The sequence below is a fragment of the Argentina anserina genome, chromosome 3 (genome assembly GCF_933775445.1).
Source record: "Argentina anserina chromosome 3, drPotAnse1.1, whole genome shotgun sequence".
NCBI classification, from domain to species: domain Eukaryota; kingdom Viridiplantae; phylum Streptophyta; class Magnoliopsida; order Rosales; family Rosaceae; genus Argentina; species Argentina anserina.
In genome coordinates, this window is record NC_065874.1 from 2,501,748 (window position 1) to 2,518,406 (window position 16,659).

The 16,659-nt window shown below is 38.3% G+C and overlaps 3 protein-coding genes across 4 annotated transcripts; 2 read left to right on the plus strand and 1 right to left on the minus strand.

Moving 5' to 3' along the window:
- Positions 1 to 1,944: 1,944 nt before the first annotated feature.
- LOC126788456 (uncharacterized) lies at positions 1,945 to 3,857 on the plus strand. The gene is made up of 3 exons (XM_050514456.1): positions 1,945 to 2,226; positions 2,324 to 2,481; positions 3,343 to 3,857. The coding sequence occupies exons 1-3, from the start codon at positions 2,140 to 2,142 to the stop codon at positions 3,461 to 3,463; spliced, it is 366 nt and encodes a 121-aa protein (XP_050370413.1). The 5' UTR covers positions 1,945 to 2,139; the 3' UTR covers positions 3,464 to 3,857.
- A 1,634-nt stretch (positions 3,858 to 5,491) lies between these two features.
- On the plus strand, positions 5,492 to 10,332 carry LOC126788852 (transcriptional corepressor LEUNIG-like). The gene is made up of 17 exons (XM_050514862.1): positions 5,492 to 5,541; positions 5,644 to 5,744; positions 5,864 to 5,982; positions 6,087 to 6,340; positions 6,471 to 6,513; positions 6,594 to 6,699; positions 7,089 to 7,135; positions 7,257 to 7,346; positions 7,600 to 7,680; positions 7,812 to 7,859; positions 7,969 to 8,113; positions 8,376 to 8,485; positions 8,580 to 8,729; positions 8,852 to 9,007; positions 9,394 to 9,510; positions 9,645 to 9,851; positions 10,186 to 10,332. Exons 1-17 carry the CDS (start codon positions 5,492 to 5,494, stop codon positions 10,330 to 10,332), a joined length of 1,971 nt encoding a protein of 656 aa, XP_050370819.1.
- A 502-nt stretch (positions 10,333 to 10,834) lies between these two features.
- Positions 10,835 to 14,434, minus strand: LOC126786450 (30S ribosomal protein S5, chloroplastic). Of its 2 annotated transcripts, none has more exons than XM_050512283.1 (2): positions 13,701 to 14,434; positions 10,835 to 11,292 (listed from the first exon to the last, which is right to left on the minus strand). In XM_050512283.1, the coding sequence occupies exons 1-2, from the start codon at positions 14,381 to 14,383 to the stop codon at positions 11,043 to 11,045; spliced, it is 933 nt and encodes a 310-aa protein (XP_050368240.1). In that variant the 5' UTR covers positions 14,384 to 14,434; the 3' UTR covers positions 10,835 to 11,042. The 2 variants fall into 2 exon arrangements, with proteins under 2 accessions (XP_050368240.1, XP_050368241.1); XM_050512284.1 differs by lacking the exon at positions 13,701 to 14,434 and adding an exon at positions 12,132 to 12,817.
- Between the last annotated feature and the right edge of the window lie 2,225 nt (positions 14,435 to 16,659).

A 16,659-nucleotide genomic window follows, 5' to 3' on the forward strand; every position in this document is an offset into this window, starting at 1 on the left:
AAATAATTTTGTTCAAATATGATGAGTTGGGGTTAACGGATTCCCGAGTCTTGGGAACCCTCGTGTTTTTAAGAATTTCTTTTTTTTCATGAAGTCTTAAATTATAGTGTTAAGATCAATGTAGTACGCAGATTAGGAAAACCATTAATGTGATACCTAAACTCAGATTTCGCTATCAACGTGATGCCTGACACCATTTTATATCATGATGCTGTTATTTTGGTCACGTGTCTTAAAAAAGGTAATTATTAAAATTATTTTAACAAAAAATTTCAGCATCAGTCCCCAAATTTTTAGAGTTATGTTAAAATAGTACCCAAACTCACAATTTCATATATCAATGTGACGCCGAAGACCAATTTCTATTACAAAGCCATTTTTTGTCACATGTCGTTTTCGTGCTCTTAAAAAAAGTAATTACTAAAATGACCTTAGTGTTAATGAAGGCGGAAGTTCTGTTGCAACTGAAATGAGGTTTTTTTACATCTCAAATTTTTTTTTCATGTTGAGATTCGAAGCCAAAACGTGACTCTTAATCTTTAAGAGAATTTTTTTAAAAGTTCAGATTTTGATTAGAAATCAGTATTGGAATCAATGACAATGGTGATTAATACCTCTGTCTGCAACTGACCTCGATGCTCTACATTTTCATCTTCTTTTCTTACCTCGATCTTCTCCATTCTCTTTTTCCCGTATGCCTCACTTATCCGCCAACATCACCGCTTTCGCCACCAAACTCCGTTGTTGTTTGACCTCGTCGTTGGTGATGATCACATACTACTTGAAAGAGCGAGAGAGGTCGACGTCAGATCGTCTCCCCTAGAAGAGTTCGAACTCAATATTGACGCAGACTAGTCTTTGACAGAAAATGGAAGATTCGAGGATGAGACAACACCTTATATCTATGGTTTTGCATGTGTGGGTGTACACATGCCGAATTGATCTTTTGTTTATCCTCTTTGTTGGAGTTTATCAAACATATGAGGTCAGGTTTTTTGCCCCCTCCTTTGTTAAATAAATAAAAAAAAGTTTCAAAAAAAAAACACCTTAAGGATATGGTCTCCGATGATACGTTGATAAAATAATTTTGAGTTTAGGTACTACATTGGTGATTTTCTAAGTCTGGGTACTATTTTGCCACAAGAGTTTGAGGACTGATGTTAAAACTTTTTGTTGAAGTAATTTCAGAATTTTTTTTAAGTCACATGGGCAACACTTGACCAACATGACATCGTCTTGACGGAAAATAGTCTCAGACATCACGTTGATAGCAAAATTTGAGTTTCGGTACCACATTGGTAGTTTTCTGAGTCTGGATATTACACTGACCTTACCACCATAATTTCAGACTTAATGCAGAAAATTTTCTTTTAAAATTTCAGTCAGAATTGCAGCGTCCGCTCCATTTGCATCTCAACATGTTTCTACGGTTCTATCATACTCATGCAAAGTTCGAAAAATCGCTAGGTGCTCTAAGGGTGGATGACTGCCGCAAAAATATTTAGAAGCCTTTGGCATGTTTTTTTTATCCGAAACAAACATTGATTGAAAGGCACAAAGGCCAGCAAAAAAACAACAAGGAAACAAACATACATCCACAAAACAAAGGAAAGCCGAGAAAAATCAACTACAAAAGACAACCACCCCCCCAAAACCCCAAAGCAAGACACAAATTAAAGAGGTCCTAGAAGACTATCACTTCTCAAAACCATAATCAAGGAGGTAGGGGGTCGAGAAACCAATTCCGAAGAGCACGACCTCACTCTTGCAAGATTCGCCGCAACATCGGCTAAATGGTTAGCTTCCATAGGAATCCAATTCCACACCACATTAGAAAAACTCCTTGCAAGTTCCTAGCTTCCCTAATAATCAAAGAAATTCTCCAATCACATTGCAGGTCAGGGGCCTTAAGAGCATTGAAAACTTCCTTACAGTCCCCTTCCATATCTCAAAAAGATGAAGACCACTGCCCTTCAACTTACCAGTAACCTTAAGCAATGCTGCCCTTTTTTTAGTAACATGCGCATAAAAGTGCTTTAAATTTTTTTCGATAACAAAGTGCTTCAATTGGTCTCCGACTCTAATCGACTCATATTCCATCATTCACAGAACCCCCGAAAATCTCCCAGATCCAAAAAAATGGCCAACAAACAATCACAAGGAGAAGGAGAAAACATTTCATCAGCTCAAGCAGTGTTTCTCGGGGCTTTAGCTCCTGGTGTAAACGTACGTTTCTCTCTTCTATTATTATCTTGATATGATTCTGAGCAAATCTCTTATGAAACTGTAGTGTTATTAATTGAATGGATGGATGAATTTTCAGGGTCCAACATGGACAACTCTGAGGCTAGCTTTTGTGATGCTGGGTGTTTGCCTTTCTGTGATGCTGGGCTTGGCTTTCTCCTCTAGTGACTCTTGGTTGGTTCTTCATGTTGCATTCTTGGTCTTCATCACTATGACTCTCTTCCTGCTTCTTAGCTGGTATTGAACTCTCTCTCTCTCTCTCTACTTTACAATGCCCACAGTTCCTTTTCTTTGAAACCCTTTTCAGTTTTCGCAAGTTAGATCAGTTATTGGATGTGGGTTATTGTTAACTGTCTGAAAGTTGAGATTGTGTTCTTAACCGAAGTGTTTTGCTTTGTTTGTGATTTCTTTTCTAGTGTGTGTTTTGGATATGTATTGGCATTACTATATGTTTTCAAATCAAGTGCTTCATCGTACAACTGATGTTTTATGTTTGATTTTGCCTTGTCTGCTGCTAGAGTATTAGTTGATCTGGTTTTATTTATTGGAATTTGTAATATCGTTAGCATTTGCATATGTAGCACCAGCTTACTAAACCTTTGCTCTTGCTTTAGTTTATCGATCAATATCTAAGCTGGTGACCTCTAGGCATGTTGTACTTTTGTTGGTAGAACTGGACTGAGACATTGTATATGGAGTAAGTTCTATCGAGTCCAACATTTATCTGCCGGGGCTTTATCCCAAACTTACAGTGGTTTCGAAAACGAATGAAGAAATTGGCTTGAGGGAGGTTTGAGATGGCTACCTTGAATTTTAGGAGCATGTGTTGATGTGAAGTTGTGAACTGTGAAATCTTGTAATGTATACATCCAAATGGAGTCGAGAGCAAAGCTAAGATTGATATGGTTTACAGGCATAGTCTCAAATGATGACTTTTCAATACTAATTCAATGATTGTTTTGCTTGGGAAAAGGAACTACAATGAGAATCTCTTACAAGGATTTATAAAGATGATGAGTCTTTATATCTGATGTTGTTATGCCATTTACTTAATAAAGAGATATTCTTGATGTCTTGCTGATTGGGTTTACCCTGCAGGTTTCTTTCACAGACTGGTTTGGTCTCTGTGGAACATCAAATCCGTAAGATAGGCTTAGCACCAGATGATCAAGATCCAAGCAGAAAAAACACCTTGAAGATCGAAGAAAAATCCATGTAAAAAGTCATCTTATTGATCATTTAAGACTACTACATTTGTGATACACACTTGCACAGGCATGGAAAGACAAGATTGTTTAAACACTTAGCAGATGGCAGTTGTTCTTCCAACGTTCTATGAGCACTATTGGCGGGAGAATCACATCTTTCAGCCACGCTTTGCTTCTTTCTCCTTGTGTTTGCTCCTTTGGGTTTGATGAAGTGGAAGCACGAGCAGCATGGGAACTGAACAAGAACTTCATCTCCTTGATTATTCGGATGATCATATACATTGTGTGGAGATTATTGATTTAGTGCTCCATCCACTTTTGGCTTCCTTTTGATAAAAAGATGCCTAGCTTACCTATCACTGTCACTTGGATGCTTCTATTAATTTGATATATTGCTCCTTCCAATTTCTTTTGAATTATATGGATGCTTTTGGATATCTGTTGGTTTTAAACAAGGTTCCAGTCTTGCAGGGAAATGTTCCATGTAGACATGTAGAGCTTAAAATGTTCATCAGGAAGCAGTAAAACTGATACAATGTTTTACAGTATCTGATATTGCTCTAGAAAAGATATAAAAATCAATTTCGTAAGTTCCCAGCCTAGCTAAACTTGTTAAATGAGTGAAGTCAAGAGATTCTGTGGTCTAGAAGATTTATTTCTTTTGGAAAAGCAAGAAGTACAATTCTTTACCAAATGTGCACTCTAATTTAAATCAAAGAATAAGAAGTAATTCACTCGTCTGCTTATTAGTGACCGATAATTAGCGATGACATGCGTGCTTTTTATATTCAGACAAGTATTTGGAACATGAACTTCTGACTTATCTTTCAGTTTTAACAAGACCTCAGTGTTCAAAAGTAAATTTGCCGACCACCATTCTCGTGCCTACCCTTTTAAACTCATGACATGTGTCTTTTCCCAACTCATATTTAGATAATAATTGAGCAATTTGACACATGTCATGAGTTTAAAAAGATGAGTACAAAAATGGTGATCGGCAAATTTGTTTCCCTCAGTGTTCCATCATTTTTCCTCGTTCAACACGAAGTTCCTCTAATGAACTTCTAGAGAATCACCGACTCTATTTGCGCCAGCAAATTGTCCTTATCTCACCACTATGCACTGACCCTGACCACAAAATTTCATAAAAGAACCGTTCACCATAGGAATAGGCAATTTGACTTCAATTTGAAAATAAAAACATGAACTCTCCAAAAACTTTCCTTCCTCAACACGAGGTCCCTTTGATTAACTTCATTGTGTCAGCAAACTGTCGTTTATTTACCAATGCTGACTGTCCATTGATTTTCATATAAGAAACCGTCGCAACAACAAAATAACGCTTATTTTACTTCTATTTCAAAATGAAGAGAGTGACGTGAGAATACAACTATCATATGAGCTGTTACCCTGCACATCTCGCCAGAAACATTATTGTAAATTCAAATTATGAGAAAATACACCTCTAATAACAATTAACAATGGGGGAAAAGAAACCACCAACCACACAATCAATCACCATCATCTTCTTCCTTCTTCCTCAACATCTTCAACCAGCTAGGGCCTCTCAAAAGTTCAAAACCATACCATGTCCTAAATAGGTAGACACTTCAACACTTTTTTTTAGCAAGCAATGACGTGGTAAAAACTCACTGGTCTGTCACCACATAGATGCATACCCCGGTGAAGAGAAAGCCAAAGGTCCATTGGCAATTCTGTATATAAAAGCCTCTCCCCACACAAGTCGCACTCACAAAAAAAAGCTCCCTCCCTCTGTTTTTTTTTTTGGTGAATAGAAAAAACCAAATTGGCCGTTTGTCTCTCTATACTTGCATGGCACTGTTTCACCTTTCTTAGCTCACTCCCTCTCTCTGGTCTCTGGCCGTTTCTCATTGAAACCCAACTGGGTTTCTTCTTCTGTTGTGCTTTTCTTATACCCAATTTGGCTTGCTTGAAATTTCGATTGTTTCTAAAGCTTCTTTCCTTTTAGGGGTTTTTTTTTCTTGTGTGTAGTTTGTGTCTTTGAAGGTGTTGTTATCATGGCCAATTCTTCTTCAGGCCGTGTGGACTTCTGGGATGCTGAGAAGATGTGAGTTGCATAATGTGTTTTAGTTCCACGTTTTTTTCTTTATGCTCTGTTTTGTTTTTAATCTTTTGTTAAATTTCGATTTCGGGTTTTTTTTTGTTATAGGCTTGATCTTTATGTGCACGATTATTTGGTGAAGAAGAACATGCATTCCACTGCTGCAATTTTCAGGAGGGAGGCTGATGTCTACTCTGAAACTCCTGTCGGTTAGTGTTTTTTTTTCGAGTCTGGTGATTGAATTTATTAGTGAAGTGATTTATTAGTGTTATATATTGCTTTGATTAGTACTGCTACAGATACTGAGGGTGTTTGGTTTTGTTTTCAGTTATTGACACCAAAGATGGGTTCTTAAATGAATGGTGGACTTTGTTTTATGACATGTATTCGTCTAGGACGTCGGAATTGAAGCCTCAGGAGGCCAAGGCTGTAGCACCACCGGTTCAGGTGAGTTGATTTGAACTAGTACTACTCTTGGTTCTTTTTGTTTTTCCTTGTTTTGGACTACATTTGGTTGTGACATTGGTGTGTTTGGTTTGTTTCGAGTTCAGGAAAGGACAGAGAATGAACAACAGCCACTACAGCAACGCAAACATGCAAGAGTGCCTGAAGATTTACCAAGGGTGCCGACTGCAGTACCGTTACCAATCACTAAGCAGAAGAGGTCTCGACGAACTAGGACCAGGAGTACTGACTACTTCAGTAAGTGGTTAGGGATACCAGGTGGAGATTTAAGTCGAAGTAATTTACATTCCCTTAATGTCAATAATCTGAATATCTCAAAGGCCCTCGCAAGCAGTTCAAGGTATATATCCTCAGTTCCTTACTAATTTCTTATGTTGAGACCAATGATGCTTCATTTGTGTTAGTTGAATTCATCTAAATACATAATATATTCAACTTTTTATTGACATTTTTTGTTCTTTTGTTAACAGCCCTCTGCATCAGCAACTCCTCAGGAACATTGCTCAAATGCAGGTAGACAAAATACTGCCTAATCTATCTACTCTGTTAAGAACCCCAATTGTGTAGAGATCCATTGAGAATTTCTATATCAGGTGCAGGACACTAGGAATTTGATTAGCTTCGACAGGACTAACAACATTGGCTCTAATGTTTTTGGACTGCAAAAGTCCATACGCCCACCTGGAGCTCAGGATGCAGGTAATTAGGTTCATTTTCGGAGTTTTAGTGTTTATGCACTCTGAAATTACATGTATCAGATAACTAGTGTAGGCACTAGACGAAGATTAAAAAGTAATGTTACTTTGAATTTCTATTATACTACAAAGACATTTCATTGTTCTCTACCTGGGTTTCTCGTCCACATCTATTTGCAACTTCCTATTATTGTTTGATCTGCGTAAGAGGTGCACGCTTTCTATTATACTGTGGGCGTCACTATCAATGATATGTATTTCTATCACACATCCTTCATAATAATCACAGATACTGGTCTCACTCAATTACTGAAGACCTATTCTTCAAAAGAATTGTGTGGCATTTTATTTACATAACGTAGGTGTATGATTTCTATCTGTTTATGCTGTCAGGTACGAGTAGAGTTAATCCTGGACCGAAAATTGGAAGGCCTCCTAAAGTAAGCCCTTTTAGAATTTTCCCCATAAGAATTAGCATCCATTACTTTAACTTCTTTTATTTAATTTCCTTAGTACTTTCATCTGAAGCTGATTGAATTTCCATCGTTTGAGCATCTCCAGGTAGTAAGCTCAGGTTTGCAGGTTCCAAACCATCAGAAACTGATTAAGGCATCAACAGCAGAACATCAGCATCCACCTTTGGGTAATCAGGTATAACTGTCATCCTTCTCTTAGAACTTATAAGTTATGCCAAACAATATTATCTTTTGGATCAGAAACTATGGCCTAGTTCTAGTATGAACTGCCATAATTATGTTTGACGATCACACACACATCCTCAAAATTGATAAGAACATGCTTAGGCATGAACATCTTTCCACTTCTGATGTCAAGCAATCACTTAAAAAAAAGGATGTCTTACTAACATATCTTGAACCTGTTTAAACACTTACTGGTGAACCAGATGACAGCTCCCCCCTTGAGACAAACTGTAGAAGCCCAGCAACAACCTGATCAGCAGCAGCGGCGGCGGCAGTTATCAGAGGTTGGGAAGTAACATGACTAAGTCACTTGTTCGATTACCAAGTTTGATGATCCATATTTTCCTGAGTCTGTTGAATGTCATGGACTCATGGTGATGATATTCATATTTTCCTTTGAATTATTTTAAATTAGGATGGCAGAGAGAGGAGAACACCATCAGGAGCAGGAGACAGTCATTTGGTAGGATAACAGCATTAGGACTCTTCAGCATGTATTGGATACGTAGAGCACCATATCTTTCATCTTCTATTTTCTAATATTTTCATTCTTTGTGAAATTCCAACCATAGGAAAATATGAATGCTAATGAAGATGCCCCTGTGGAAGAAAATACCGAGTCTTTCTTGTCATATGAGGATGACAGTGCTGGTGGTGGTACAAGCACTCCATTCAAGGCTTCAAAACGCCGTGGTGGTAATAAGAAACAAGGAAAGGGTAATTTCTTGCTTCAAACACCATATCTGGGTTCATTTATTCTCTCCTAATTATCTTTTAGCTTCTTATCCTATATATTAGAAGTTCCGTTTTGTCCTTCTTCTTCCACTTAGTAACATTATGTTCTTTGAATGGAGATGCTGAGGTAACTAACAAAATTGTATGAAAAAGATCTATGCACACGTTGTTAGTTCTGTCAGTGAGCTGATGAGAAATAGGCCGGGAACATTTCATTAACTTTGATTCTGTGACCAACTGGTAGGCTTCAATTTTGAAGAAATCTGTTCCCTCCACTCGAGCATGGCTAAGGTTGTATGCTGTCATTTTTCGTCAAATGGGACGTGGTTAGCTAGTGCAGGGCATGAAAAGAAGGTCAGTTGATTAAATCCATTATAATGTTTTAATTTATCATCTTCGATCTTGTTCAGCTCATGAGTTTGACTGTATTATCATCATATGCTAACAGGTTCTGATTTGGAACATGGAAAATTTTGATGTTGTTAAATCTTCCGAAGAACACTCTCATCTCATTACAGATGTACGGTTTAGACCAAATTCAACAATGTTTGCAACATCTTCCTTTGATAAAAATGTGAAGATATGGGACGCGGCCAATGTAAGTCTCTCATAATCAGTATTATCTTCATCTCAATGTACCACTTAATTTTACGTTATAGGATGTTCTTTGTCATCCTTTTTATTCTCCTTTGATTATCTACCGCTCTTGTCGCTTTGTAGCCAAGTAAATCAATATTTAAGCTTGAAGGGCATACTGAGCAAGTAATGTCTATGGATTATCACCCAAGGAAGTTAAATCTCCTCTCATCATGCGATAGTAACGATGAAATCCGACTGTGGAATGTCAACCAATCTAATTGCACACACATTTTCAAGGTAATACTTGTTCTTCCTTTTTTTTTTTTTTTTAAGAAAACTGGTCCTCTATAGAAACTGATATTTGAAATACACCTTAAGAAAAATTTTGATCATTTTGTACAGTAATCTTTGCCAATTAATACAAGGTAAGAGAGACATGTTCTGAAATGTCAGTTTTTATGATTTGTTAATCATTGATATGAATCAAATTCAATAAAACCATCGTATAATGTTGCCAGTATACTGTGCTTTTCATTGCTTTTATTACAAAATGAAATGAATAGTATCAAGCAATTACTTTCCTTCATTTTCTTGTTATGATGGCGATATCCTCTGTGATCATAGTTCAAAATCGGACTTTCGTCCATAAGTCTTAGCTAAACCTCTTTGTGGAATAATTGCAGGGAGCAACTAAACAAGTCAGATTCCAGCCTCGGTTTGGAAAATATTTGGCTGCTGCTTCAGGAAATAGTGTCAATATTTTTGATGTTGAGACTGCCAGTTTCGACTTGTACTTGAAGGTATCTTGAGAACATATCCAAAAATTTGTGTTACTACTTTAAATCATGCATCTAGCATCTAGGTTAATATATATATATATATATATATATAAGCCAGAACTTCACTTACTTGACAGCTAAGAAACTCCTTTCAGGGATCTGGACATGCTGAAGATGTCCTTTCAATTTGCTGGGATACAACTGGGAAGTATCTTGCTACAGTTAGTGAAGACAGTGCGCGGATTTGGTCAACTGCATCAAGCGGAAAATGCATATATGAACTCCAATCAAATGGCAACAAATTCCAATCATGCATATTTCACCCTGGATATTCACTACTCCTGATCATTGGTTGTTACCAGGTAATGTTCTTAATATTCTTCATATCTATTGTTTCTGTTGACCTTTGGACAAGTTATCTCAGTATATGTATTAGAGAGTTAGTCTACATACTCCATTAGGTGGTGAAGAATGTTCAAGAAGAACATAAACAATGGTATTAATTTGTTGATCAAGTAGAATTAGAAAGTTGGAAACAGTGGTTTCTTTTCACTTGAAAGCATGAAAATGTTTCTAGGCCATCATATGATAAGCAACACTGTTTGCAATTTTATTCAGGCTCAATTTCATGGTCTCTTGTAGTGCTGAGAATTTTTTTTTTTGACTCAAAGCTAACTATTCATTTGGTTTTGGCAGTCCTTTGAGTTGTGGAGTCCAAGTGAGAGCGATAAAACTATGACTGTTCCAGCACATAAAGGGCTGATTTCTGCATTGGCGGCATCCCCAAAGACTGATATGGTTGCCTCGGGGAGTCATGATCAGGTCGTCAAACTATGGAAATGAGCCCTTTCGTTCTGACAGCGTACATGCCAGGATGAGAAAACCTGTACGAACTGTAAATCGGGGCATGCCATGATACAACATGTACCTGTCATGAACAATAAGCTAAACATAGGACACAGTAATCTTCAATATAGGTGTACCTGCCATTAGAAAACAGGGGAGTGTACCCAAATCTTTAATATAGGATCCCTTGGTGGCCGGTGACCAACTATAAGTACAATCTAATGTAAATGCCTAAATGGTTTCAGTTCTAAGGAAAACTATGGTTGCTATTTACCAGATCATGGCATAATTATCAGAATTGTCTAACTGTTTTATCAGCGGAATGCAGTCAATGCATATAGAATTCTCCCGGAAAAAAGTGCATATAGAATGCTTCTTGTTTTTCTTTGCTTTCTTTCCCATGATCAAAAAAGTAAAAAAAGTAACCGAATTCTACAGTGAAGGCAGAAGTTTTGGCTTAAAGAAATGTTTCAACAATGTAAAAGAAGTGCTTGCAGCATCTCGGTAAGCTTGTTTCATAACAAATAATTGGTGACAGATTAAATTCTTGTAATCCCAAGGGAAGATGATAAGGCTAGGACGCCCTTGTGATGGAAAACAGATTAACAAAAGAGGGAGGGGCTACTCTTACAAGACCAGAAGCCTGCACTACAAGAATTCCGAAGTGAAATATAAATCTACAATGCAATACAGGTTTTGCTACTATATCATTTCCAGAGCTCTTCCATTGGAATCCCACGGTCAAGTGCGACTTCACGGAACTGTCTCATCTTCTGTACTGCAACTACGGTGGCTCTGGCATTGTTGAGAGCGTTCTTACTTCCAAGTTGCTTTCCTAGAGCATTCTCAACACCTGCCATTTCTAGAACAATTCTCACGGACCCTCCAGCAATAACTCCAGTACCAGGAGAAGCAGGTCTAAGCATCACTTTGGCTGCTCCATAATCTCCCTCAGATCTGTGATTCATGAGAAGGAAATAGTAAACACAAACTGAAATGAGATGAGGAGATGCTGCATTACTAAGGTATTGGCATAAGAAAAATTTCAGACCCCCAACAATAAGAAAGAACTTATATCCAGTATCTAACACCTTCTGGGATCAACTGACAACAGGAGATACATGATATAGTCCCTCCCAGTAAAGATTAGTTTAGACACTACACCATTTGTGTACTCATCCATTACTTAGATGATATAAAGGTCATTGTAACAGAGTTTGTTATATTGTCTGAGCCAAAATATAAAATGACATTGGTAGTTTCAGGACATGTTTACATCAGCAGGTCTAGCAGGTCAACTATCCTGTTGTTTAACTAACTTAAGATCAAGATAAATCAATTAAGTTCAAGGACATCACTTATCTTCATTAATCCTTCTAAAATTCTTTATCAAAAATTCTATTCACTACGCATCAGTTCTTTCAAGCGCTTGAAAAGATCACAACTGAGAACTACAACTGTACGATCCCACAATTAGAAACAACTCAGATTTTAATGGTTTTTGATACTCGTGCACTACTGCCACAACCAAGACTAGCAGACACTTTCCATGGCGAAACATATCTCAATCACTCCCAACACAGTAACAGTTCACAGAAATTGCATAAACTACTAAACACAAATCCGGTACACAACGCAATTACAGCAGGTACTAACCCAATTTCAGCTATTCATACTCGAAAACTAACCAACTCTGATACACAGACAATCCAATTCCACATTCAACAAAACACAAACACATCTGCAATGACAATAAAATCAAAAACCCACAGCTGGAAACAACAAATGTCACTTACCTATGAGGAAAAGTCAAGTACTTTGTCATGGGGACATTAACAATGTTCCTCCTAGCATTAACAGCCGCCTTCTGAACTCCATCAATAACCTCCTTAGCCTTCCCGACACCCACACCGACCAAACCTCTCTTGTCTCCGACCACAACTATCACCCTAAAATGCAACTGCTTCCCTCCTTTGACAACCTTAGTCACTCTCCTCACTTCAACCACTCTCTCCTCAAACCCATCTCTTATCTTCTCCTTCTTCAACTTCCCGAAAGCACCCAACTTCCTCACCTTCGAGTCCATCACGTATATGTCGTTCCCAAGAACGCTGACGCCGCTGTAGGCAGGGCCGTAGAGCTCTTCATAGGCTTTGGTGATGTCCTCCTCTGTCTCAGACGGCTCGTCGTCGAAGGAGGGAGGTGGGGTGAAGCCTTCCGGGGTCTCAGGGGGGTTGAAGACGGCGTCGAACTCGGGGTCGTCGGAGGAGAAGAAGGTGGTTTCGATGTGGGGTGGTTCGGCATTGGGGAGTGTGATGGGTCGTGGAGAAGAGAGGGAGAGGGAGATGGGTTTTGGGGGTTTGGGGAAGGAGGTGGTGAAGGGGAGGAGGGAGTGGTGGGGAGAGGAGGTGAGAGAGAAGGAGGAGAGGGAAGAGAGAGATGAGGAGGAGGGTGTGGTGATGGCCATGGTTGAAGAAGAAGTTGAATGTGTCAAGTGAAGTGTGATGAGGTTTTGAGTGTGGGCTTTATCCTATGCAACAGTGTTCCAACTTGTTAATTTGTTTTACAAAATGACGCATTCCATTCCACAAATATATATAAGCAAGAAATGTTGAGATTATTATTTTTAATCAATTTCAGGGTTTCTTGTGGTATTAAAGGGACAATGTAGAATATTGCAATCCCTGTTGTAAGTTTGTAACCAGCTAATTGGGTTATGGGTTTTATACGGGGTTGAATACCGGAGAAAGTAAATATGTCTTTGTTTCTGATGATTGCATTGAATGTACGTGTTCGTAAGTTTCTAATGGGTGAATACAAAACTATTTAGTTGAGTTGGATTTTGAAATCAAAGAATTCGAGTCACTGACACCATGAATTCTCAGTTCAAAGCACAAATTGCAGTGATGCAGTGGTGCGTTGTTGACTGAGACAAAAGGATGGTAAACTCTAATCATAATTGGTTAAGGTCCTTGAGGAATGTCTAACAACTATGTGTAAAAAGCAATTGTGACCAGAATGTATTCCTCATACATGTTTCCAATTTAGGAAACTATGTTACCCGTCCCGTGCAAAACATAGGCAGTTTTCCGTTTTTGTTATCTACCAGACTACCACATCAGTTAAGCTACCAAACGTTTAGCTTGATAATATAAGCTCTGTGTGAGTCTGTGACAATAGTGATTCTAATTTACTTGTAATAGAAGCAAATTCGTCGCAGACTCCAAGCTAAGTAGCTAAACCAATCCAAATGAAAACCTTATGTATGATGCATTATCTGCAACACCAGCAAGAAACGATACCCTCGTACACAATTGGGCTACAAGAAAAATATTAAAGCAGAGAAGTAGAAATGCTATAGGTACCTGTGAGGAAATGTTAAGTACTTAGTCATGGGCACAGTGATGATGTTCCTCCTAGCATTGACAGCAGACTTCTGAACCGCTCCAACGACCTCCTTGGCCTTGCCAACACCAACACCCACATTGCCTTGCTTGTCACCCACCACCACTATAGCCCTAAAATGCAACTGCTTCCCTCCTTTCACAACCTTGGTGACCCTCCTCACCTGAACCACTCTCTCCTCAAACCCATCTCTGATCTTCTCCTTCTTCAGCTTCCCAAAAGCTCCCAGCTTCTTCACCTTGGAGTCCATCACATGGATGTCGTTCCCGAGAACGGTGATGCCGCTATAGGCCGGGCCGTAGAGCTCCTCGTAGGCCGCGGCTATTTCATCCTCCGTCTCCGACGACTCGTCGTCGAAGGAGGGCGGGGGGACGAAGCCTTCCGGGGCCTCAGGGGGCTCGAAGACGGCCTCGTACTCGGGGTCGTCGTTGTCGAAGAAGGTGGTCTCTACCTCGGGCAGTTCGGCATTATTGCATGTAATAGAGGTGAGGCGTGGAGAGGAAGAGATGAAAAGAGAGATGGGTGACTTGAGTTTGGCTAGGGATGAAGTGTTTGCGGAGGTGAAAGGGAGGAGAGAGAGGCGTGGAGAGGCGTGGAGGGAGAGGGAGGAGAGGGAAGAGAGAGTAGAGGAGGCTGTGGTCATGGCCAATGGTGGTGGAGTTTGGTTTGTGAGAGTGAACTAGCTAGGATTGGGTTTTGGATATCGAGAGAGCAAGAAAAGGCTTATCCCAAAGTCGATCGACTTGTAGGATGGTGATGATGCAATTATCAGTCACCCATTCTACGGCTAGTCGTTTGTTTCCAATTTTTCAATAGGTAATACAATCTCACAAGGTCGTATGAACTCTCTGAATAAATAACTTTGACGTATCTTACCCTCCAAAATTGTATATAATATACATTTTAATTTTTAATAAAGGGTAAACACAACCCCTTTACGAAGATAACTAATTAAAAAACAAATTTGAGGGGTAAAATTGTAACTACAATTAGAGTATAATGATAAAAAATAGAGATGGTGTGTAAATATCAATTTAGGGTGTGTTAATATATAGTATCATTCATAAATATTTTAAACTTGAATAAAATTAAAATAACGAAATAATAGACGTATCTAGAGTGGCTAATTAGAATGATGTTTTAACAAGCTACTTTATTTAATTACTTATTTATGATCAAATAAAATAATTATATACGACAACTCACAACCGCGTGGCAATAAGAGACTTATATGCTGTTAGACCAAATAGTATTGGGCTATTCCATTTTAAATTTTAAATTATATTGAAATGAAATATTTTCTTAATAAAAGAAATGGACATAAATAAAACGGTAAAAATGTGAAACTTAGATTCTGGAAATAAAACCATTTATATTATGGTGAAAATATAATTCAAAAATAAAATATGATACGAGCATCCGTCTTTACTTCCTCTACTAATTCTTTGATATCAAAGAACCTTGGTCGTTTCGCCTTCTTCCGAAAATAGTGGACTCTTCCATTTCCACGATTATCGTAAGGCCCTATTTCCATTATCTTGAGATTTCTTGCGCGCTTAAGGCTACTTACATAACACCTCTATTTTTCGGTCTGGGCACCAAGGCTCGCCTTTTACGCCTTATGCTATGTTTTTCACGCCTTTTACGCATTTTACTACGCCTTAGAAAATAATCTTTTTAGGTATCTTTTTACATTAATTTATATAATGTATTTAATTTGATGAAAACTATCTAAAACGTTTGAATCATGAATTTCATTATATCTAAATGCAATAAATTGGTAAGTTCTTATCTAAAACACCTTTTGAGTTTTTGTATGTCTATAATTATATATTACATATTTAACTACTAATTTTTTTATAACATAAGGCTTATGTTTTATGCGCCTCAAGTTTTAAGGTTCAAGTTCTCAAGAAAACGCATTGGGGTACGTCTTCGCTTTTTAAAATATTGCTTGAGAATACAAAGAACAAACTCTACTTCGGACCAGTGATCTTGGTAATTCCTCATCCTAACGAACTTCAAATGATCATGTGTAAACCCAGAATCTATGTCAGCTCGTTCATCAGTAGTAGCGTCAGTATCGTTGAGGTCAATACATTGTTCTGTTACAAGCTCCTCCAAAACGAGTGCGGCCTTGAGCAAATACACAATGCCAAGGAGAAAGTCGTCTTAATTGTATCGATGATGAAAAAACGACCTTACCGGCTGGCGGATATCCACCTTCAAATTCCTCAAATTCCCAAAAGCAGGCAGGCTGAAATTGATTAGGGTTTTCGGGTCCATCGACTCCATCCGCAGATAAAGAGACTCGAGCTCAGAGCACGTTGCTAATTGTGTTAGAGCGTGAGGTAACATGAATATAGACCCGTGTCTGACAAATCCATTCTTGCTAAACATGGAGTTTTAATGGAAAGAGATCGAGATGAGCGTTCACGTCCATTATTACATTCCAAGGAGGCAAGGTGTCGTGCATAAATTTTGATTTCGGCCGCATTGCAAATTTGCAATCTGCTACTTTCAGTTCAGTTAGACGATCACCGGCAACAATATCAAGATTGTTCACACCACTACGGCAGCTACGTAAGGTCAAGCTTTCAAGGGATGGAAAGATAGTAAAGAGACACTATGCCAATAAGTCTAAGGGACTGCCGTGTGAAAACACCTCACACGACATATTTTTTTTATTGTGTGAAACGACTTAAGACGACAGAAGATCTATCGTATGATAATACTAAATCTGGAATAAGTATTCAACATCTATTCTATATATGTCGTGTGTATAACTAAACCACGGCACATATATGTCGTCTAGAAATGCCAACTTAAGAATTATCATTCACTATATGTCGTCCATATGGAAAAACAACGACAGTTAAATGTCGTCTAACTTCTAGTTATATGTTGTCTGACCCCCTA

Bases quoted from the DNA above. Each gene is read 5' to 3' on its own strand.
- LOC126788852 (XM_050514862.1), top strand. From the start codon at position 5,492: ATGGCCAATTCTTCTTCAGGCCGTGTGGACTTCTGGGATGCTGAGAAG. The intron at 5,745-5,863 runs GTTAGTGTTTTT...TTTTGTTTTCAG, and splicing joins CTACTCTGAAACTCCTGTCG to TTATTGACACCAAAGATGGG. The intron at 7,136-7,256 runs GTAAGCCCTTTT...GAGCATCTCCAG, and splicing joins AAATTGGAAGGCCTCCTAAA to GTAGTAAGCTCAGGTTTGCA.
- LOC126788456 (XM_050514456.1), top strand. From the start codon at position 2,140: ATGGCCAACAAACAATCACAAGGAGAAGGAGAAAACATTTCATCAGCT. The intron at 2,227-2,323 runs GTACGTTTCTCT...ATGAATTTTCAG, and splicing joins CTTTAGCTCCTGGTGTAAAC to GGTCCAACATGGACAACTCT. The intron at 2,482-3,342 runs GTATTGAACTCT...TTTACCCTGCAG, and splicing joins CTCTTCCTGCTTCTTAGCTG to GTTTCTTTCACAGACTGGTT.
- LOC126786450 (XM_050512283.1), bottom strand. From the start codon at position 14,383: ATGACCACAGCCTCCTCTACTCTCTCTTCCCTCTCCTCCCTCTCCCTC. The intron at 11,293-13,700 runs GTACCTATAGCA...CATGAATCACAG, and splicing joins TACTTAACATTTCCTCACAG to ATCTGAGGGAGATTATGGAG.